The sequence below is a fragment of the Pleuronectes platessa genome, chromosome 21 (genome assembly GCF_947347685.1).
Source record: "Pleuronectes platessa chromosome 21, fPlePla1.1, whole genome shotgun sequence".
NCBI lineage: Eukaryota > Metazoa > Chordata > Actinopteri > Pleuronectiformes > Pleuronectidae > Pleuronectes > Pleuronectes platessa.
The window spans coordinates 6,159,339-6,184,045 of record NC_070646.1 but is presented as its reverse complement, the minus strand read 5'-3'; the positions used below and the strand labels follow the sequence as shown (position 1 = coordinate 6,184,045).

Sequence of the window (24,707 nt, the reverse complement as noted above, 5' to 3'; positions counted from 1 at the left end):
TGATAACCCCACACGGACTCCCGCCGGTGTCACTCAAATCACTCAAGCTTTTTTCTTTTTTACCACAAGATGTCTGCCTGCGTGTTCCAGTACGTGATCCCCTTATCAATAAATTGGGCTGTAAACGGTGGTTTTCTTTTTGTTTACAAATGCGACGACACACTCAGGCACCTTGACCTCTCCCCGTCTGCAGCGCGAGCGGGCTGCACAGGCGCCGATAAGACGCCGTCGATTGGCCTGCCAGATAACGGCGATCCGGGCCCCGAGTGACCCTGACGCCGTTGAAACAACAATAGAAAGGCGGGGAGAGATAGAGGGAGGGAGATATATGGCTGCAGATACAGCCTGTTAGAAAGTTGTGGCCAAGGAGGAGAAGGACGGAGGAGAGGAGACAGACAGACAGGGACTTGGATACAGACAGACAGGCAGTCTGGCTGCAGGGCTCAGCCGAGATGGAATATACTAGAGGATTCGGCCCGAGAAAAGAGGAAGTGACCTCGCGCAGGCTGGTTTTTCTGAGGGCACGCTGAATGCCCCTGTTTATCATGCCCTCAAAGGGGGCCACGCTGGACCTTTTGAAGTAGCTGACCGCCCCGCAGGCAGCCTGGAAACCTGCCGCTGCTGAACTTTTATGCCATTGGCTGAAAGTTATTCGATATTCATCCACCTATTGATGTATATCTTTTTTTGAGGGACAGACTCCCACAAACATTCGTATGCTCTCGCAAAGCTCCTGAGGGAAAGATCATAAAGAGTTCGCACTTTGTCAACTTGCATTCTTGTTGTGATGGTTTAATTTGACGTGTTAGACTCGAGGAGCGCCTGCGGATACTTTGCAGCTGGTGGATGAATTTACGAAGTGATGTGTGTTTTTGACTGTAATTTAGACTGTGATTATTGCATTAGCCCCACAACATACCACACCAGATTGTTTAGTAAAACCACCACTTTATGTGCGATAGCATCAACAGCGGTGCAGCAAAGGACTCGGCAGGAGTCCAGGCTCGTGTTGGTAATGTCGTGACATAATTTGGCTGAAAGGTGTCTCATCTTAGTAGATCAACCTTTTTCTTTTTTGCAATTTCATAAAAAGAACAAACTCCTGAATGAGATCTAAAAGCAATTTTTTTTTTGCTGAATTGGCCATTCTGGGAACTGGGGCAGAAACATGCACATGTGAAGAGCCTACACACAAAAAATTACTTTACCGACATTCAAGTAAATACACATGCACACACATAGACACACACACACAGCCTCAGAGTCTAGAGCAGAGCCCTGGCCGAACAATGTCTCCATTGTTTTGTGGGCTTTCACTGGCAGCAGGGGACGGCTGGAGTGTTAACCATTTCCCAACTGTGGCTCACTGTGTTGTTATTGTGTGCGCCTGTGCGTGCGTGCGTGCGTGTGTGTGTGTGTGTGTGTGTCAGAGGTAGTGAAGCATGGGCTCAGGGATGAAGAGAGGGAGGGCACTTGCTCCAAGTGTATGGTAATTAGTGCGGAGGAAGTGATGGAATCTGGCCATTTTTACGGCCTGAAGACCTCCCACCTGAGCCTTTACAACGACCGAACATGCTGATTTTATTCCCATTCACTCTCACTTGTTCCTCTGAAGAATGTGCACTGGTGAGGGGCTGTGTGAAAGGACCGATATGTTTTTGATACAAAGTTAAAAACGGGAAATTTTTCAGCGTTTTAGACGAGTGTTCAGAAAAGACATGCCACAATAACTCTGCGGATCCCCACATGTGACTGCTACTCCAGGTCAGCGTTAGAAAAAGACAGAGCCCCGGATCACATTCACCCTCCTTGACTGCTTCTCCGTCCATTTTGGAGGAACAGGGATAAAAGGGGCTTCCTGTGGTCTGAATGGGCTGTGCACCTGGGCCGGCCAAACAATTGCTCAGGACTCTGGGAGGCCTGGCCTCCTCAGCTGTTAATGAGCGACCCCATGGTCAGCCAGCACCACCCACACACCGTCCATCGGCTTTACCTAGAGGGCTCTTTCTATCCCTCCGACCTTAAGCTGCATTCCCTCTGCATTTCAAGCCCTTTTCCAAATAACCTCTCCCCCTCCTGTTTGTCTTCTTTCTGTGCATCCATCCCTCCAGCCATCCGTCACCTCTGCTGCAAGACCAAGCTCACATCTCACACATTTATTACATTCGGATCTGGAGTTTCAAAACGCTATTTGCATTTAGGATTATGTATTATAACAGACATTCCCCTCGTATCGTGATTTGTATTGTTATGTAAATCTAAATTTGCATTTACCACAATTGAAGATGTTATCTCTTTCGCCCGGGCTCTCTTAGGCGCGTGATCCAAACCTCAGATAGCGACAGTTAGCGCCCGTCACTGCCTGTCAGCTGTCTCTCGCAGTCCTCCCCAGACAAGACGTTTGTTCGAGGGTTCAAACTTACATCATCCGCTCTGGCTGAACTCCGAGGCCGTCGAGACGTGGCGTCAGGCCCCGGGAACCGTGACAATGAAAATGAGAGCACCTCCGTCATTCTGTCTGTCCGGCAGTCCGGGCGGCCACTCGTTCCCACAGACAATCCACTCAGTGTTGACTCAGTTAGCAACAATACCACAGCAGTGACTGAAGAGTCTTCAAACTCCTTTATGAACTCAACAGAAGAACCGTAACATGTTGAGGTTAAAACCCCCAGTTGAGTTTAATGACGATTCTAATGGTGAGGGCAAACCAACCAGAATTCAGAATTGCCCGAACTTTGCACATTTCTCTCTCGTCGAATGTGTATATTGAATTAGTGAAGATCGTTGTTAAGGAGCATTACAACATCTGATTTGTAGGGGGTGTGAAAGGCAGCTTTTTGCGTTGTCCCTCTGTGTTTCTGTGCGTGTGAATAGCTGGAGGGGCATTGTCGTCTTTTTTTCCTTGCTGTGGTATTTGACCGATGCATAACCCCTGTGAACTTGAGCTACCCCAGGGAATGTGTGACTCTGTCTTGGACACGCAAATTTAAAAGGATAATACATATTTGTATCTGTAAGTGTGTGTGTGTGTGTGTGTGTGTGTGTGGTGTGCTTCACCAATAACCACTGTGTTATTAACAGTTATCTCACTCGCCCCAGGTTCAAGTACAAGTAGAACCCAGTGATCTTGGTGAAGAGAAAGCGATCTGCACAGTAGCTTTTTTATGCACTGGTGCCCTGCAGTGAACTAAAGGCCTTGTTGCTTCTCTCTGCATGTTCTGAGACTTCTGCTACCGTGTCCTTGCTTCCTTAGGAAATCTATACCTCCCTGTACCTTCTTCCTTTCCTGTCCTCTGTCATGTCCAGGCATCTATCAAAGAGATCAGATTTATTTATTTATTTTTGCTGTTAGGGCAATAGATACAAATCTGGATCGGGTAAACCTCTGAATGCCCAAGATCCGTTTTTAAACTGGGAGAAAGATGAGATGAGGCAGTTCTCAATTACAACTGTAGTGATATAAGAAGTGACTGCTCTGGGGACCTGTAGCAATCACACTTTCTCGCTTTTCTTTAAAACCTATTTTATAACATGTCTTTTTTAACATCACTAATACCCAGACCAACATGACCCTGGCACTCACCCTCTCTATTGCTTGAACTCACCTCCTTGCTAGTGACGGAGGATCCCCAGAGCAGCTGATTGCTCCTGAACATCTGTGAAGGTTTGGATGCTAAGGAGGTTAACTGTTGTACTAAAGTGAAATACTGTTCTAACAACCAGCCAGCCAGTACCAGCAGCCACGTCCACCAGTTCAGAGCTGGTGTTCTCCTATTCTCTCTGTGTAAAATTAGTAATAATGGGGCTGAACATGCACCTGGGGGAGAGCTGAGCCAGCAGAGATGAGGTGGTAGTTTAAATAACTTAAAAGCCAGGGGATGCATTATTTCCTGAGAGAGCATGTTGCTTTTGCATAGAACCTGGTTGGCTGGGATTGTGTGCAGATGTGTGAGAGATGGAGAGCTGATATAATTGTGTGACTTGGGACCGTCCATCTTTGCCTTTCAGGGGCCCTTCTGCTGGGAATTCCCCGGACAGTCAGATCTGAGCCTTCACCAATTTCATTTGGTGAGAGACCTTTGAATTCCCAAAATATCTTACATCTTATTTCTTTTTGATTGATTCCACACACAAATTAACCACTGATAATTGATGATTTGAAACAAAGAAAATAATGAAATGACTAAAAATAAATAAAACTAAATCCTGCTGTTGCTGATGATAATCATGCTGTGTTGTGCTTTGTGCTGATTCCGTGCTGCTGCTTTGATGCTGATGTGCTTTTTAATTTATGAAATGACAATGCAGGTGATGGGATACTCGTGTCAGAGTGGTGAACCAAAATGCTTAATGGAGTTTTGTAAACGCTAAAGAAAGATGGAGCCCTTTTCAGACCTGCTGTTAACATCTGTCCCGACTGATCCGGTCACAAGTCGGCTGCGCTAAGTTGAGGTCATACATGCGCCCTGGGATCTGTTGACTTAAGTCCCTTTTCCGCTGGTAAACAAACGCGCTAACACCCGCTCACACATCTGGCTAATCTCTGGCCTGCAATGGGAATGGATACAATTGGCATTCACTCCCGGGTCAAGTGATTTAGCAGTAGACATGGGTTTTAATTGACTCCAGTTGGCAGCGATGGAAACGTGACGCTCCCGGACGAACGTGCCAAATTGGCAAGACAGCGAGGTGAGAGAGCTTCTCCGTCTTCTGTGCATTTGTGACATCGAACATGACGCAGCGGGGGGGGGGGGCACAGACGCAAACTCCTACTGGCAACAGTTAATGAGTTAATCCCCTTTTTTAATCAGTTTGAAAAACCCATGTCCACCTGCTAAGTTTGTTTCGGTCTTCTAAAATACAAATAACCGTCGCGATTATTTGCATATAGAGCCGGAAAGTGAGACCCAATCATAAGTGAAGACAAATTTAGGACCCATTCCGATGCCAAGTACCAGCTGATGAACTTACCGTTGTCCACTTGTGATCGGATCTCAGGATGGATGTCAACACCAGGTCTGAACCGGGCCCTAGTCCAGAGTCATGTTGTTTTCCTGTTCAGCTTTCAACACAATTCCCCACTGCTGTTTTCCCTTCTCTGTTCGTCCTTTTTCCCTCACGGGGTCTTGGCTTCTGCACGGTTCTGGTTTAATGGAAACATCCCTTTTTAGTTTGGGGGTGCCATTGTCTCAGAAATGTGGATGCACTTTGGCTTGGATAAGCTGACAATCCACCAGCAGGAGTTTGTGTCTCTTTGCGCAGCTGTTTTGAAGAGTTCTCTTTATCCACAACATCTGGCTCCGAATATTAGAACAAAGAAATAGATGGAGTAATAACACACAGGGTTTATGTCGCTTGGTAACACACTTATTGTGCCCCCTTCTGATTCAGAAGGGAGTTGCGGTCCAGAAGCGCTGCAACTTCTTAATAAGTCCCTCGAACGCTAGCTGTCATTTAAAGAAACATGAATGTAGAATGAGTCTCGATTGTTACTGGGGAGCTGATGCCATCAACAGGCCGTGTTTCAGTTTGCTTCAGCTCAGGCTCTGTGAAGCCACAGAGAGGCTGGTTTCACGCAGCCCAGAGGGCAACTTATTAATCTCCTAGGTGGCGACTGGGGCTCTGTGGATTTGCCTGCTTGAATAGTTTGACTAATAAATTGCTTGTTGATTTTTTTCACTCTCCGCTGGGCCTTTGTTGTCTGTAAATAACACGAGTCCTTCAAAAAAAAAAGAAGACGAGAGGAACATAAGGAAGGTAAACCATGCTTGATTGTGCAAACAGCTAATGATATGATGGTGGAGTGAAGAAAAAAAAAGAATAACAAAAACATTCCTCTCCCCGCGTTAACTTCTCCCTCCCTCCCTCCCTCCCTCCCTCCCTTCCCTCTCGTTCTTATACAAGCGCCTTTGCTAGAACTTGTTTGACAAGGTCTGGCAGGATCATTGTTGGGTGTGCCTGTCTGTCTTTCTCTGTGTGTATCTGTGCGTGTGTGTGTGTGTCATACAAACACACCTTTGTCTACAATAGTACATGTGTTGTGTCCTTGTACCGTAGGTGGGACCTGAGTTCTAGATGACAGGCACTCAGAGCCAGGTCAGGTCAGGTTAAATCTTTACAAACGATGATGTGAATTTATTAGATCTGACCTACGGGCGGGCACGTGGAGCGAGGCGAACGCTGAGCCAAAGGATTTGAACAATTTAAACCGGCAGGCTTTAAAGGAGATGTGGCAATCGCGATTTGATCACAGTTCATTTTGCACAAAGAACCAGGACGAAGTTTCAGAAACGATATTGACAAATAATCAAATTGATGACAAATGGCCTCCCGACAGGGAAGCCTCCTCCAGCCTAGCGAGCGACGACACACTCGGCAGCTCCCCGCGCTACTGTATTAACACTGAGGGCCGTTTCACTGAGAAACTTGTTTTGACAGAACTCCAGGTGTCTTATTGTTGGGGCTGGCATGGTTCAACAGATTTACCAATTAGCACTGGGCCGAGGGCACGGGAAGGGTGGGGGGTGGTTGTGGGGAGGGGAGGGAAGAAACTAAAACGTGGAGTGAGGCAGTGGTGGGCTAGAGTGGAGGGGGGGGGGGGGGGGGGGGGTGGCTACAGTGAAGGAATGAGGTTTTGAGTGAGAGGGGAAGGTGAGGGAGGGGAGGGGGATTTGACCATACGGAGGGAGGCTGGAGTAAGGCGATCCGTGACCTCATTTCTCTTTTTTTCTTCTTCCCAGCAGCAGCAGCAAGGAAGTTTGAACCAAGCTGCAAAGGGGAGGGGAACTACATAGCAAAGGAGGGGGGAAGAATAAGAAACGCATGATAACTTATTTATTTTGTACCTAACCCAAATTTAGGATGATGATGCATGGTTTAGATAATTTCAGGCATTTCTTTCCACCTTCTTAGATAAACTTCTGACTCTGGGTTCTGTTGTTATGCGTTGCTAACACACATCCGTCTGCGGGAGAGCTAATTTGTTTTTGCTGCAAGTCCCTTTTGGCTCGCTGCTCTCACTCCGGTACGAGGCAGAGTTTGTGTGGGATTAAACACAATGTTATTGCTCGCACTAACCCTCTCTGTTATTCCTCAGAAATATCTGCTCTTTCTTTTCCAGGAAGTTTGGAAGTGAACTTGTGAGAACAGGGTGAAGTGACTTAGTAAATATCCCAGAGGTGGCCTGCAGAATTTGGAGTACTCTCCTGAGTGTTATGACACTTGCACATGTGCACACACCGGCACTGTTGCATGCATGTTCTGTAGACACGTGGAACACCATGGAATCAGTGTCCCCGAAAAGAAACAGGGTTTAAAATGTTGAACTTGTGAAGTTGTATTTGCAATATTGTGCTTCTTTAAATCTGAAAGCCTTTCTGAAGTAGAAGAAAGTTTTTTGTGTGGATTTGAGCCAACAAATAAAAGTCTGGCTTTCTCTATATGTAGGAAGCTGTCATTTTACGACACAACAGCAACAACAACAACAACTAGAGTTAAAGTGAGGGAAGTAGCAGTGGGGGAGTTGAGGGATAACGGTTCGTCTGATCTTCTCAGTGTCTTAGCAGCGCTCTGGATGTCTTGAGCTGTTTAATATCAGGGACTTGAACATAAGTAATGATCACAACAGATAAACTGGTGACATGCTGTTCCAAGACAGTAGATGCTTAATGCACCTTTCCCAAACCGAGAGGAGCGAGGATGCTTCCTCCAGCTTGACTTTTGACTTGAAGTTGTTGGTCTTGGCGTAATTAGGCTTTTAGGAACATGCTCTGTACATGTGAGCTGGAACACTTCAGTCTGTCAGACACTTCTCTGTTGTCACCAAGCAGGGCGGAGTTCAGTTGCCCTCGGGAAGGTTTGACACTCGGATACTTTGTCTCTTCAAGCCTTTCAGGAATCCTGTTACAAAATATTTAAACAACCGCAGCCCCAATGATTACACCTTCTACCACATCACCTATTAAGAAGTCAAGGAGCACATTTTAAAAACACAATCAACTGGAATGCCACTCAGTAGAGTGCATGCTTCCCCATGCTAATCCCCTAGGAATACATTTTCATTCACTAGATCTGGATTTTTATTTGGATATGCATTCAAGTTATACACGCTCATAAATACCAATCCCTTAAACATGCTAGATTTTTTCTTATCAAGATCCATTAAATATTAGTTTTTTGTAACCTTGCTAACAAAAAATCAAACCAATGGACATGGGTGAAAACTTAACCTCCTTGGCAGATGTAAAAATCAAAAGAGTGATAAAGAATCAGTCTGTCATGGATGCCCCCAAACAAGTAATTGTTGCATCCTTCAGAATAGGCTCCAGATCACTATGTGGCCTCGTGAATCCATCTGGTTCTGTCATGACTCGGTTGTTGAGCGATTCCACAATTGCCGGAGCGACGTACAGTATGTTGGAGCAGCTTGTGAATGAGAGTGATGGAGACAGCTTTTTGGAGAGAGAGGGAAGAAGGGGACTAGAGCAAGGGGAAAATGGGGTGGAACACGAAGCCCCCGCCAAATTCCCCTAAGAACAATTTACAGTTATGGATGAATACACTGTCACAGACAAATCTGAACTGTGTAGATGTGTGTGTGCGGAGTCACTGTGGAATGCTGAGTGATTCCGGCGAGCACTTAAGCTGCCTTGAATTCGGTTTTCTGTTCCCGCCCACCTTATAACAGGAGAGGGGCTTTTCTTCGGGAGCTCGCTGGGGTAAACACGGGGTATCTGCTTTCTGAGTCATTTAGCATCGTCCTCCGTCACCTTCCTCATATATTCCAAACAGTGTTTTCAGGTTTGTCGGGCCAGCCCGAACGAGACTAACACCCCCCCCCCCCCCCCCCAATTTATTTGATTTCTTTCCCTCCCGGCAGCTCCAATGAAGACCTATCTGAACTTTTCTTGGATTTGTTTGGCTCCGGTTTTGATGTGCGTGTTGTTATTATTATTTTTTTCTTCTCCTCCGTCTTCTAAGTCTTGTGTAGTCGACGGTGTCTGAGAGCCAGACCCTGCTTTTGTCTCGGCCCGGGGAAGGAATCTGATGCGAGACTTATTTTCTTACCCAGTCAGTGTCTTTGAGCATTTATTCCCTGCGCCTCTTTATTTATTCTATTTGTATTGCTTCTTCTCCCCCCTAATAACCCTGGAAGTTTTTGGACACTTCTCCTAGGCAGGTGGCTGTTGTGTGAATTGCTCTTGCATACCTGTGCAGGTGTGAACAGGCTTTCGTATTTATTTATAATCCGGCATTTAAAAAATAGAAAAACTCTTCTAATTGAATGGCCTGTTAAACCGTAACTGGCATCAGTCAGGTCATAGCAGGAGGGAAGTGTGATGGGGTGAACAGAAGACCTGGATTCCATGAGATTAAGGAGGATCATCATACTAGAGGTTTTGGATGAAGGCAGAGATGAGATGGCTCAGTCTTCCTGGCGTATCGGCTGTTTTTCATGGAAGAGGAGTCTAAACTAATGTGTCACACCACTTTCCCTCATCAGCGAGATCTGCCACAGACGCTCAGCACCGGCCAGACATCGCCTCGGAAAGATGCAGAGAATTGCATGCTGGGAAAAGAATAAACAAGCCTGTCACCGAAGTTGTGGAAGGAATCCTTAGTGCAGCGCTACTGTCAAAACGCAGCTTCCATTTCATACATTATTAACATTACCTAAACGCATTATTTGTGTATTTATTCATTCATTTGTCTTGTTAACATCCTCCTGGAGTAAGATAAACAGCGCGGCCAGACTGGCTGCGTGACAGTTGGGTGTGAGATTTGAATAAGAAGCCCGGCAGTGTGATTGGAGCGAGACAGGAGCGGATTCCGTGGACACCAGGCTTCCTCTCCAGACTCATTAAGGGACAGTAAGGCAATGATGTCGAATCGGCGCACACTTTACCGGCCTGCCTTTTCCTTTGAACAGCGTCGCCCTCTTATCTGCAACATGCTCTGTTCCTCCATAACAAGACGCTCCCGCTGCCGCGCGCGCACACGCTCTGTCTGTCTCTCGTCCCCGCGCACAGACATTCTGCCCACATACACACTCCTCGCACTTATTTAGTTTGTGTAGACAGAAAAACTCTTAAGTATGTGGCTTGTCCACAGAATTTTGGCAGCTTTTGTTGTATTTTCTCCTACGCTATCGAAAAAGCCCGGTGCTTGTTTATTTTTTTGTTCTTCTTCTTTTTCTTTTTTTTTCTGCACAGACATCACAAATGGATATTTTAATTGGAACTTTTGGCACTGTCTCCATCTTGTGTTGGAAAGGCAGACAAGTGAGTGGCTGGCTGGGCCGGGGCCGGGCTGATTGGTGTGTAGTGAGGCATGCCTAAATCAACTGGCAGCATGAATAGCTCGCTTGATTCTCACTGGCGTTCTCTGGAATCCATGACTTTTTTTTTTTTTTTTTAAACCAGATTCTTTCTCCGGGATAACCGAGAGGGGACAGAGATTGTTCCTCCGGCCTCCCTCCAGCATGAGTTCCCATTTGTTTTTGTCGGCCCTGTTTATGCCAACTCACTTTTTGGGGTGGGGGGTTTGGTTATGTCAGAAAGAAACCACTAACCCATGTTGTTGTTCGTAGAATCAACACTTCACAACGTCAACTATTGGAATTTTAAACGTTAATGTGCTCGTGAGAATGGAAATAATCACGTTAACATAACAAATTATCGTCGCACCCTTGATTTCTAATTTATTCATTTTGCATTCGACTCAATCAAAGCGAATAAGCCCGATGGGATTAGTGAAGAATAACAAAAGCAGATTGGAATCAGCCCCGAAGATAATTTTAAATATCTGCTTTTTGAAGTGACTTTTTGAAGTGTCTGCAGGCGATGTGGCAGTCATGACTCTGTTAGGCACCATTGTGTTTGGATATGTTAAGCTGTTTCAAGGGGGGTAAAGAAATGACGTCATACAAGGGTCTCTGTGAACCTTCACGTTCGAGCAGCAGGACGAAGCCAATGAGTTAAGCAACTGTTTAAATGTGATGTGAAGGACGGAGGAAACTGCGACTAATTTGGTTAATTAGCAAAGCTGCTTATGACTCAATCGTATAAATAGATCCTGCACATTTTGTATCCAGAAGTCAATCTGCCATATGTCTGTTAGTTCCTTCAGATAGAAGAAAATGTCAAAATGTTTGCGAGAGTGGAGCATCGAACTCACGATTCCATATGTTTCATATATGCACCACTAAAATATACTAAATATGATATTCATGTATTCACCTTTTGGATTTTTGAGGAAATAGCCACTTCCAGAATTCAAGGAACTGAAAGCGAGTTGATCACCATCCCCAAATGACATGTTAGACGTGACTGCTCTAGGCGAAGCTCACTTTGGCTCCACTGCAGCAACTAATGCAAACCAAATGTTTGAGCTGCGCATCTGCATAAGTACACACCTGTTTAGACTGTGGACAATCCTTAACCTCAAACAGTAAGTTCAGGTTCAGTCACGCCAGCGGGGGAACGGCTGCAGAGAGGGTCAGGTTGGAGTCATTGTGATCCGCCTTGACATAATAGACTCCTCGTGTTTGGCTGGGCTTGTGTGTTTGGAGGAGGAGGAGGAAATGGAAGAGGAGGAGGACAGAAGGGGAGGAAGATATTGTGTATCTGCAGTTGAGGTTGTGTGATTATTGTACCCTGTGAATATAAATACGTGTTTCTCTCTCTGTGTGTGTGGGTGTGGGTGTGGGTGGGTGGGGTAGTAGGCTGGTAGTCAGTGCTGCGAAATGACCTGGCGCTCTGCCACTGGAGCAGAGACAGACGTGGAACTGTGTCTTACACAACCTACCAGTTTGTTCAGCTTGGGGTCTGGACAAGACATGGGAACTCTGGGAATGTCGGCAAGGTCGTGGAAGATTCTAATGACTTGCATATTAAAATGAATACATTTAAATCTATCTTATAAAAAGGAAAATAATATTTAAGTGTATGCACACACACTTTCAGGTGAGCTTCAAACTCATAAATTATTATTTATGATTATGATATCTTTGGTAATAATTAGGGGGGGTAAATTGTGATTATATTCAGCAAATAACCGGAAACTGTTATCACAAGTTGTAATTAATAATAAGAGCTTCTGGACTTCTTGATTTAAATGCAAATTGTTAGAACACATAAAGTAAATGTAGGGCTACGGGCCAGAGAACAGTTGTGAAATGCTGCACTAATGCCGGAGGGTAGAACACACTTAACTGACACGGAAACAGAGCCAGCCAATCAGAAACCATGAGAAACCACAAGATGGATTCATAGCACCAGCATTAACTGGCATGTGACCCGTTATTGCTTCACCAGTCACTGGGGAACATGCTGTAACACTGAGGTGCACCCCCTACCTGTAAAGGCCAGCGTCCTGGGTGCTCAGGCACGTGAGCTGCATACCGCGGCGTCGGCCTGCCTCTCCCGCCATTTTAATTGTTATATCTCCTCAGTCTTGATATGTGCAAAAAAGGGGAGGCTTCGACAGAACCTGGCACATCAAAGGCTACCTCCCCGCGTCTTACAAGTTGCCTGTCTCTTTGGAGGAACCCGGGCTTCGCAGAGCCAGAAAAGGGGATTGGAGAGGCAGCATGGATTCCCGGCTGGAATGAGTTTGATGGGCTAATTGTAGCCCCCAGTGGACACAGCCACACATCACAGAGGGCCGGCAGAGCGGGGAGGCTGAAGCTGCGGATGAGGAGCTGCGGTGGCTGGGAAAATACTCCCGTTAGTTCTGCCCTCCATCTCTGGATCTTTGCACCAAGCTCTCTCTCTTTTGCCTTTTGATTCCACTATCCTGTTTCTCTGTTTCCCCATTGTTCCCTCGTTCATCGTGCCGCACATGCACACGGCTTCTGTAAACCTGGCAACTCCCGTGAGTCATCCTGCCCATACTTGTTTTTTATTTTTCCACAAGACTACATTTTCTTTTCATTCTTTTTTTTTTATTGTATTTTTATGAGACGGGAGCTGCACGCCTTATCTGCCCCCTTTGACATTCTCCATCGGAACTGACACTGTCTCCAGGCGATTGAGCACATTAGTGATGCAAGCACACCGGCAAGCATTGACGAGACTTTGAGTTGGTCACCACATTTGTGTGACCGCGCAGGATCCCAGGCTGAACCAGGACACAAAGCAGACAAGCACTCACAAGCCTTACTAGCCACAACACTACTAAATGGCTCTCCGGCGCTTTTTCCCACATCTGCATCAAAAAAAGAATCAATAGCTGAATCTTTGGAGCGCATGTATCAGTTTTTCCTCCCCGCTTCCAGTTTGGCAGTTGTACATTATGCCACAAGAGTAAAACACAGTAAAAAAAGAAAGAAAAGGAGGATATGACACCAGCAAGGAAGCAGCTCGTGTTAGGTAGAGCCCCGGCTGGGAGAAAAATCAATGGGAGGGAACACTTACATACACGGAAATGGCACAATGGGAGGGAAGGAGAGGGAGGGAGGGGAGGGGAGGGGAGTAGTTATTTTATTTTTATTTTTTTTACTGAAAAATTATGCATTTGTCTTACCCTACCCAGGGAGAGAAACGGCAAAGTCGAGGAGAGAGAAAAACACTCTTCTGAACATCTTTTGAAAAAAAAAAGGCGAGTTCTTTGGTGAGGTTGAGTTGTGTGGTTAAGGTTTGTTTTATCCAACTGTGCGGAAGCGTGTGTAGCTGTCTTTCAGGTCTCTTTTTAGTTGAGGCGCAGAAAGACTACTCATGGCATGTTCAAGGGCACTCAGTGGACACGAATGCCCTGCAGGAGGCGGAATTATGAATACAACATGAGTAAACAGACACCTACATATACTATTAAAACAGTAAGCTCGGTACTTGGCAAGAGACCATTTCTAAGTAGTAATTTGAGCTGGTCCGCAGCCGTTCAACCTTCCTCTTCTGAGGGTCACCGATAAAGACTTGTGAAAAATCGGCTCTAATTTGCCTGATAGTGGAATGATTTGCACATTGGTAGTAATGTATTCCCGTGTGCATTCCTCCGATACAACCCTTTTAGTATTCAGCTTAGTGATAAAGGATTTTTTTTTACACAACAGCTGTGAACAAAGAACACAATAGCACACAAACTCGAAACACAATTCCAAGCCTGAGCCTTGAATGGCATTCAGGCTTCACTGTGACTGAGCGTACCCATTCAGTGGGAGTGCGCGGCGGTTGGAGAGATGGTATCAAGTTGCCTGCAGATGGAGGTCAGTGTGACTGGCACAGTTGGCACCTTGGCACAGTAGCAGCGTGCTGCAGCACTCAGCCCCGCAAAGGATGCGTCGACTGAAGGGAGGGGACTGGGGGGGGGTGGGGGGGAGCGAAGCGTTCTTCTCACTTCTCCTTTTTTTGATTGTCTGTGCTTCCTGTTTTGAAAGCCATTAAGGAGCAAATTTCCTCACAGCGAGGGGGGAGATGAAAAGGCCCAGTCTTTTGAAACATGTCCAAGTGCAAATGTGAAAAAGAGGGGGAATGATAGCTATCTGTAAACATCTCTGTCGAGGGGTCGACGGAAAAGGAATTGTGAGGGGGGAAAATGATACATTCATTTGCGTTCTTTATTATTTTATTTTTTTTGATTTGATGATGAAAGAGATGCTGCCGTTTTTGTTCCAAGCCAGCTGTATTGCTCTATTCACAACCGCACTAATATCTCAGGGCTGGCTCACATTACTACACAGCCACCACCCCCTAACCCCCTTCCGAAAATGCTTTGTGACATCTGCATCCACACATGTCTGCATTCACTGCAGCCAGTGAGTATTTATAGACGACTTGGTTTTGCAACGCATTGACGCCTTCAAGTTCTCTGATCTCAAAACTGTACTTTTAAGTTGTGTTGATGTGGCATCGTAAGCGTCGTCTCTATGTACGTGAACCGAGCGCCTGAAGTGACCTTCTGCTCCTAACCTGCTTATGAAGACCTGACGAGGCCCTCGTCCACAACTGGTCACGCCAATTCTTCATTTTGTCTGTCACAGCTGTCATTTCGGTTTTACATCCGTTTACTTCATTGTATTTACACCAGTTTCCTCTCTGTGGTTCTTGCCCAGTTTCTCACGAGTAGCAATAGCATGGTGCTGCAGAGCCTCCTCCTCCCTCTCCTCCTTCTTCTCCCTCCTCTATCCCACACTGCCCCCGAGCCTGGCCAGTCTGTGGCTCTTAATAAAACCGACAGGCTCTAATTGGGCTTAATTGCACCCTTCGGGCGTCGTCAAAAGGAGTGTTGCTAAACAAACTGCAGGGTCTGCGAGCAGGCCAGCCAGTCTACGGCTGCACATCGCGGGCGCTGAGCTCATGGCTGCATGCATGCGCGCAAATCTCCAGCGCCGCTGTACGTATGGCAAATGCACGAGTTTATAATAGCGCGTTAGGAATGTGCATGAGTAAGCATCGGATTTAATCATGTGGGTGTATGTGCAGTGAGGTTGGAGGGATGTAGCAAACCATTCATTCCTCACAGGGAGCCAACTCAACAAGAGCTCACAAGTCTGAGAATCTTATGCATTCACGCAGGCAGCATCACCCGACTGTGAACCTCCATGCGCCGCTAAACCGACACCGACTGTAAAACAGAATACGTCTCTGTCTTTGAGGGGAAGTGTCTACAACTCCATGTGTCAGAGAAGCCTTTTAAATCCCCACTATTATGAAAAGCCCCGACCAAACAAATCCCCACCTGCCTTCCAGCGGTAGAAGCGAAAAAGATGAAGCGGTGCTCCACATCCCAGTAGCACCACCTCCTGGTTAATGGACGGGGACGACCATGACACCGCGGCGCCCGTTCGAACAGGCGCTCTTATTCAGTGAGGTGGGGCAGACGCTCACCACATGGGCCTTTGCTGGGTCACTGAGCACAATCGATGGAGGGCTGCAGACGCGATTGAGTCATTGAAATGGCAACTGCGTGTGTGTGTGTGTTTGTGTGCGTGTGTGTGTGTGTGTGTGAGAGAAACAATGGTGACCCCTAAAGCTGCGACCCGCAAGGAAAGAGGAGAGATAATCACACTCAGCACTGCGCTGTGCTAAATTTCTCCTGGCCATTTGTCCCCCCCCCCCACCCCCCACTTCTACCCTTTGAGTTGTTTACTCATTACAGCCTTTCACAGCTTGTTAGTCATCCCCAAAAGTTGTGGAACTCCGGATTGTTTTGAAGGCACACAGCGTGATGCGTAAAATGCCACAAACGGGATAATTTTCATTGTGTGCAGCGTGCGGGAGCGCGATGCCAGGAGAGACATGGGGGGGGGCACGAGGTATTCGCTGCGAGCTTAAAAGTCATGTAATGATGCAGTGGCTGAGCTGGAGGCCCCGTAAAGACTGGAAGGGCCTCATACCAGTGGCCTGCTGCTGCTCCAGTGCCTGACTCGCAGACTGTCAGGTCTTTTAGGAAAGGAGGCAGAGCACATAATTAAGATATACAGCCCAGGGTGGACTGAATATATAGACTGAAAGTATAGAGGAGCAGACCAGTCGGCCTCAATCACAGCCTGTGGTTAAGTGTTTGGCTGCAGACAGAGCCCAGACCTGTGCAAGAGTGTGTGTGTGTCTGTGTGTGCATCTCTCTCTCACTCACTGTGGTTGTGTGTGTGTGTGTCAGCAGTCTGAGCAGCATGCTATAACAGGCTGGTGAGTTGAGCCATAGCCCTCTCTGTGTGTCGGGGTCACGGTGTGTGTGTGTGCGTGCGTGAATGTGAACACGTACACACAATCTATGGGTGTTTGTTGTGTGTGTGCTGGTGGAAGACGCAACTCCACTCTTTCCACATCCCATGTCTCTCTATTCATCCCTGTCATAATATATAATCCCGCTGTCTAGGGCAGTTGTGTGTATCTGAGGACACATCGTCCTGCTCCATGACTTAACACCCAGTGTGTACACACACGCACACACACTACTCCCCCGCCACCCCCCCCCCCCTGCTGCTCACACCTCAGTTGTTTCAGTGCTTTGTCACACTCTAATGATAACTATCCATCAATGGCAGGGGCGTTGCTCTTGGAAATGAAGATGGATTGAATTAGCGCTGAGTGCGCTGGCCGTTGCATTGTGGTGGCAACCCGTAATTACACTGTCAGGACCATTGAACCCCACCCGCCCCCTCAACGAGACACTGAACTTAACACATTTGCACCGGTGTTGATTACGAGGTCTCTTAGTCTGGGCAGATTCACATCATGTAGTTCCTAATGGCAAGTGAAAGGCCCGGTGATCTGTGGAGGATTAGCGTGGCGTGTGCGCTGCGGTTCCCGAACATTAAATGAACAGGAGCGATCAAATCTGTCGACCCTGCTGCAAATGAACCCCGATTGTGTAGCACATACACAACAATAGCAAAAGCTTTGTCAAGAAAAAAAAATAGAGTGGAGCAATCATGTTTTTTCAACTAGCCTTTATACTACATTGTTATCATTTAGAGAGAGACAGGGACGAGTCACGACTCATCTGAACCACAGCGCTCAGCTGCTGATTTAAATATACGGTTAAGAACTAGGGATACACAATTGTTTAATTCTATTTTTGGTTTTTCAACTCAGATAAAAAACATGTAAATTAAGTCATTTGAAAAAAAGCAGTTTATGCTCAATATGATTATGCATTTTTACAGATGGCAACAGCTGCAAAATACACATCTGTAAGAAACCAGTTTTATTTTCTTATAATGATAAATTGGTAGATTTGATTAAGGGAAACTTGAAGATGTAAAAAGATATGATGAGGTGCAACGAGGGACAAATGTTTCCTCTGCACAGATGAAGAGCTTCAATCCAAAGAGAGGGAAAGTCTATCATGTGTAACTTAGAGTTAGTTACCGTAAGAACAGTGTCCGGCTTCGTGCAGCTTGTCCGTTTTAAAAACAAACCTTTAAAAAAAAGGGTTTGTAATTAGTTTTCAGGTACGTGTTAGAAACAACAGGATAATGGGATCTGACGTTACACATTTGGTCTTTGAAGAAAACACAAAAAACACAGATAGCATTTGCAGTGAGGGGCGGAGGAGGCAAGTAACACAAACAAGCAAACTCTCCTCCCCTCTCTCGACCAGCACGTCCATCTCCCCTGCTCTCGGCGGGAAATGAAAATTGGGCTGAAGTGTTTGTTATTAAACACGTCCGCGGAAACTCCAGGAAATGGACTTAATTTTATATCGAGGCACATGACTCGGAGGATCTTAGGGAACCAATTAACCTCACCTCGGCTCATTAAAAACTCCCCTTTCATGGCCAGAAGCAACGACTCATCCGCTAACACGGGACATGAAAGGGCAAATTTGTCCATCCCAAACTCTTGAAAGTAATTGGAAAAGGTAGATACGAAGGGCCAGTAATCTAGTGACACAGCCTAACTCGAGTGAAGTTAGAAAACAGAGGTGATTAACGAGAACAGGAGGACAGTCGGAGAGAAAAGGAGCCATCACGCAGATGACCTCGGAAAAACTCCTGATCATATTATCAGCTCCGGAGGGGGAATGGTGGGCAGTAGAGATCTTAGCCGTCAGGATAGAGACAATTTCACTCAAGGTCGCCAGAGCTGGAAATACTGAAACAACTGCTTCACACAGGAGAGGTCAGTTCCCTCTGTGTTTCAACGACGCAGACAAGGAGACTTGTTCCTGCAAATATATCCAGGTCACTTTGTCGTCCTTCTTCTCAAATCTCTTTGTCTGGTTGCAGCAATGTTTTTTTTAAATTTATAGTGCGACCAAAGCATTAGAAAGTAAGATTTGTGAGGAGTAGTGTTCCATTGTTTTCTGTGTTGCTCTCATTGAAAGTCCATTTGCATCCCCCAACGAGACCATTAATATTAGTCATAACTGAAGGATTGTAATGCAGTAATTTCACGTGCACTGTATTTTTTTTTCCTGCACATGAAAAAAAAGAATATTTCCAGGCCTTTGTTGCAGATATCTAATGGGTTAATGGCACTGAGAGGAAGCCATTCAGCTCTTTGCCACGCCAGCATGCGTCTGCTCGCGCCTGTGTGCGTGTCTTGGCTCACACTGTGCACACTCATCAAGCCACATGCAAACAACCAATCTCTGTCATCTGCATCGAAATAATTATAGAGAGATAAACACACCATTTGACCATTTTCACAGAGATCTAATCTGAAGCCGGGCTGTGTAAGCGCATGAGGGAGATGATCAAATCCCTGCTTAATGGAACTGATCACTACTGTGTGTTCAAAATCCAGCCGACAGCCGCATCTCTTCTCGGCACTTAGCATTCCTGCATTCCTGCATTCTCCTTTCTGTCGGTCCAATTTAAAACAAAAATTACTTTTAGTATTAATGTAGAATTTTCCCTTTTTTTCCTTTGCTGTATATACGATGAGATCACATGTGTGAAATAAAAGTGCTTTTGTCTTGAGATCAGGATGCCGATGAACTGGGAGTGTATTGGTTACAGGCCTTTAGCTCAGCGCGTTTCAATCTCCTTTTAGCTAGAAGGCAAACGACATTCGAAATCTGATTAGCCTCCATTATAAAGAGTGATATTTTCATCCCGCCGATTCTCGGCACTGGGTCGGGGCATTTGGTCGCTTTAATGCCGGGAAAAGCCTGCTCTTTTGACAGATAGTAGATATTCCCAATATCACTTGTTTGGACATTCCTGTCTTTTGTGACATGGAAGAAAAGACGGGCACGAAAATATAAAGCAACTAAACAATGTCAAAAGATCAGAAATCAATGGGCCGGAGGAACGTGATCCTCACGGCTCCGTGTGCGACCGCTCTACCCCCCCGTCCCGCATTACGAGTGTCTTTCCACAGCCACTAAAGTTGCTTTTGTGCACCCCCTCGGAGATGTAACTCAAGCATGAGGAAGCCGTCTGACATTGTTTGGATATCGGCAAAAAATAGCTCTTTACTTAAAGGTTACCGGCCGAGGTTTATTGAGTTACACGTTCATCATCGGTGATGGGAGGCAGAAGAGTTGAGCCGTGAGCGAGCTTCGTTAATGTGTTGGTTTATATTTCACATTTTGATGTAACACTGATGTGGAGCAGCAGGAAATGATCAATGAGGCTGTGGATGAAATTGTAGTTTTAGATGGATGTTTTTTCAAATCTAGTCTATGCAAATAAAATTACATTTATATTTGTTAGACACAAAAATTTAATAAAAAGTTCATTATTATTTGTTTATTATTGTAGACGATACACTGCTAAATGTGTTGATATGGAGAGATTATTTGCAATAAACAGTATAGATAGAAACACCTTAATTGTCTTTAAAATAATTGAACAAAAGATTTATTTTATTTACATAGCCGATTATAATTCTGACAATATTGGTATAGGTAATAACTTTTTTAACCTGAAAATTAAATGATTGATCATAATGTGAAGATAAATAAATAAAATAATCTGGTAATGGCTCCCCTCGTTGGGTAAAAATAGACACTGCATTTATTATCACTCAGTATTTTTGTTAAAACTCTAGGTCACTGGCAGGGTGCGTTATCACCTCCTTTTCATCCCGAAGAACCATTGTACTCCTTTTTTAAATAATTCTTACGGGGTTACACCAGAGGTTACAGAATAGGGTTTCAACTTCTGTGGGAGTTGTGATCTGTTCTAATAAGTAAAGGAAAACGCAGCACCACAACACTTTGTGTCGCCCACTGAGGCTGAGAGATAGACACAGGATTAAAAAAAAAAGAAAAGAAAGAAAGGGGGGGGAGGGAAACAATTTCTGGACATTTCTAGGAGATAAATTTAATTTCTTTGCTATTTGGAGGTCTTCTTTGAAAATGCAATTGTAATGAACACATTCAAAACTGGAGAATAGATTCAGCCTCGGCTTCAAATAAGTCGGCGTTATCGGACTCTGTCATTCGCTCCTTCCCATTTTCGAGCTGCTAATTGATGTTTTTGATGTCGGCGAGAAAATTGAAGAAAATGTCATGTGTGAACCGGCGCGGAAGTTAATAAGATTGACTTCGTTGACTGAATTCACAATGAGCGACGGAGAGGCGTGTAATGGGGACTGCTGCGAATTCGCCCGTCCATCTGCCGAGGGATGAAATCGACACCTAGCACGAGTGGGCCCGTAGAGGTCGATGTGGAGGGAGGGGGCATTTTGGAAGCCCCCCTCCACCTCATAAAAAAAAATCGTGAATATATTTTCCCTCCTCCATTCTTCGCAGTTGGGTTTTGATTTTGTTTTCCCACTGATTGGAGTGCATAAGCAGCTGTTTTTCCAGAGGGCTCCTGCCCCGGCCCGGGCCCGGCTATTCAGCCGAGTCGTCTCCCAGGGCTGCCTCCTTCCTCGCTCCAAACAATACTCGTTGTTAATGCTGTTTTGAGTCTGAAAAGCCACAGAGCTTTATAAAGGTTAGATTAAGATGTGGCTTAAAGATGCACCAATATCAGTTGGGGTCATTGCATATGCTTGGCCAATGTGTAACAGAGCCTGAACTTAAATCCCCTTAAATAAAAGGATAGAAGCACCACCGGGGTCGCTCCATCTTGAGCCATTTATCGAATGCTGGCTGAAAGCCAAACGTAGCCGCTTTAGCTCTCGAGTTTATTCTCTTAAAGTAAATTTCATTAAATAATTAAATTATCGGACAGAGTTCGATTTTTTTTATAAAAGTATAATTTTTAAAATACGTATTTATTTGTTGATTCACATTAGCGCTAGGTGTTTTGGGTTTTTCGCGATTTTAATTGGGGCGCGGATTAGTCGAGTCTGGTTCAGTGCTTCTGATTATTTTTTCCCGGCCTAAAGGGAACTGAGCTAAACCCCTAATACGGCCAGTACCCCTAAGCGCTCTTCTTTTTGAAGACACCAAACAAAACAAAAAAAAATTGGCCTCAGCTAGCGTTCGGCCCTCCGAGGATCGTGGATAAGGGACATTATTCTCAGAATAGGCAATTAATTCCGCTGGCAACGATCGGTTAGAGCTTCTTCCCCCACCGCCCCTCCAAATGCCCTCCTCTCCGCCCTCCACTCGCCATTTGAAATGCTAACACAATGAAATATTTTCCTATTGGTCCGTGTCCCTCGGCTAAGCCACCGCCGCGGGCGAAGAATTTCATCGACTGATGAGACCACAGGCATGCTCGATAAAAAGGTTAACTGTACGTGACACGCACTCCAAGTAGCCCGCGCTACCTTGAACTCTCAAGTTCTGTAACTTTTATTTGACTTTTTATTGTTTGCGAGGCCGAGCTTGTTTCGCTGCCGTAGCTTAACAAAACAAAGCGAAGCCATTTTATTTTTGCAGTATCGTCGAAAAATGGGGATAGCATGACAGATTTGATTCTTTTCAGATAAAGCAATTTGCACGTTTTCGATTGTGCTTTTCCTGCGACGGCATTTTGCAGACGAGTTTCAATAGTCGCTGATTATTTGACAGCTTTTTCCATGAAGAGAAACTGGGATGTAATCAAATGCAATGCCTTTAGATGATAACTCAGGATAGTTTTGGCCGTGTAATGTACTGTTTCATACAATGTGACAGAGGAATTAATTTGTTGTACGAAAATATTCCTCATGAAGACGAGGAAATTGATTGAAAAAGGATTTTATATTCGTGCTGAATTAATATAATAATAATTATTGTTATTCTAAGCCTATATATACCCTTTATCGTTCGTTTACACTGTCCCTCTTTACAACACAGTGTGCATTTGTATCTATTGTGTTGGGTTTTACAATAGCTTGGCTCTGCTGTGAGAATAAAGAAGAATCCAGGATGGCACATTTCTTCCACCTTCAGGGATAGGCAAGGTAGACTGCCAGAGAGTGGGAGGAGGATTCCAGGCTGTTTTCAAATTGTTAGTAAAAGATATATGGGCACAGAATAGGTATGGCTGCTGCAGTACCCCCAACCCCATCTTTCATGCACACAAACACACACGCAGACGCGCGCACACACACACACACACACACACACACACACACACACACACACACACACACACAGAGCGCTCTGCGAGGACTGAGGCAGGTGGCTCCCCATGGCTGCAGCTTCATGACAACATGCCATTAGAAATAGCAGGCCTGTTGATCAATCCTGCCGACATGACAGCTTCGCCGCGAGGCCTGGCTCTTTGAGTGCCGACGCCGCGGCAGCTCCCTCTCCCGTTTCTCCCCACTAATTGGTGAAGGTTTCTCTTATATATGCTCGTGGCACAGGGCTTTTTTTTTTTTTCCTCTCCCCTCCACCTCCTCCTCCTCCTTTTCTTCTTTTTCTCCCTCTCCCTCTTTTTACTTTTTTAGTTTCAGCTTCTCTTTACCCCAATCCACCCCCCCACCCACCCACCCATCCATGCATGCCACCCATTTTTTTCCCGATCTTTTTCTCACCATTTCTCTTTCTCTCTCGCTCCCCCCCCCCCCCCTATATCCTTATGTATATACATATATATATAATGTAATTTTTTGTTTTTCATTTTAACATTGTCACATTGGAGGCGATAACTTTGGGTGAGATATTGCAAGTGGGTTGTGTAAAGGGATGTGTGTGTGTGTGTCTGTGTGTGTGCCGCGGGCGCTGTTCGTTCTGTATTTTTTTTGTGGGACTATTGGAGGTGAGGTTTGACATTGACTCTAGGCAATGTGCATCAGCACCAGATACACAATGGGGGGATCATCAGAAAAAAAACATGAAATCTTTGTCAGGTGAAATGAAGGAGAAACCAGGGCCTTTGATACGGCTACATTTTTAATTGCAAGCTTTATTTTGATAATTTAGGCAATGCTGCTAAAAATACCCCGTCCATAATTAAGTGTCATTTACGTTGAGGCTCATTTATTTATTTATTTGTATTTGTTGCCTTTCACAGACAGCTGTGTGAAGCAGAATCCGTATTTGTGTTTATTTGATTTATCACGTAATCCCTTTCTTTCTCATCAAACGGAATTAAGTTGCAGAATGTCAAAACAATCGTCAGGAAATGGCTGCGCGCTGCCTGCTGACTTGTCACGGCGCACGAGGCTGCGTTCTAATTCCACCAGCGTTTCGCCGGCGCATCACTCTCACACACCACCCACTCTGAATCTCTCCCAACTAAGTAAATGAGGGGGGAGATAAGCACACATTAAATGTTTAACTGTCTCGCATTTGTCATCTGTTTTACCCCTCTTAATTAAACAGACACAGCTTAGCCCCGGCACTCCAACTGCACACACACACACACGTACACACACACAGAGACACAGACACACACACGTACACACACACGTACCCACACCCTGCCTGTGAGCACTGGAGCCTGAGCGCAAACCCTGTGTCCTGCCGATGATTAATTTAGTCGTTAATATTTATTTTTGCTCCGTCCCGCGAAGTTAGCAGCTCAGTGGTGGGTGAACCTGAGATCTGGTTTCTCCGTTTGTCATTTTGCAAAATTAGCAGCAGAATTTTTTTTATTGTTTTGCTTTATTTATTTTTTTCTCAATATCTTTTTTCCATTTTTCTTATTATGGCTTCAGTCAGAAGACAGGAGAGGTGTTCTGTGGGCTGTTGGTGATTCGTGTCTGCTTCAGTATATTATAGTGATGCGGTGCATGTTGAAAACATTAACTACTACCTCCACCCAGTGGCACAAAATGAAAAAAAAAGAGGCAGGTGTGATTGGCAGCGCACAGTATTTAATGTAGTGGGAAGACTTGCCGTAAGCAAAGAGGGGGATGTATTCACAACACAATAGTACCGCTATCTCCCTCTCTGCATTGTCTCTCTCTTCGCCGACCTTATTA

At 45.4% G+C, this 24,707-nt stretch overlaps 1 protein-coding gene across 15 annotated transcripts in view; it reads left to right on the top strand.

Moving 5' to 3' along the window:
• Nucleotides 1-24,707, top strand: part of tcf7l2 (transcription factor 7 like 2) — an 89,487-nt gene that overhangs the window by 34,266 nt on the left and 30,514 nt on the right. For 9 of the 15 annotated variants that reach the window (XM_053413422.1, XM_053413421.1, XM_053413418.1 and 6 more), the window contains one exon: nucleotides 4,009-4,068. The exons of the other annotated variants lie outside the window; for them this stretch is intronic. In XM_053413422.1, the coding sequence (XP_053269397.1) occupies nucleotides 4,009-4,068 (60 nt within the window). The remainder of the gene's footprint in view (nucleotides 1-4,008; nucleotides 4,069-24,707) is intronic. 15 annotated transcript variants of the gene reach the window in all.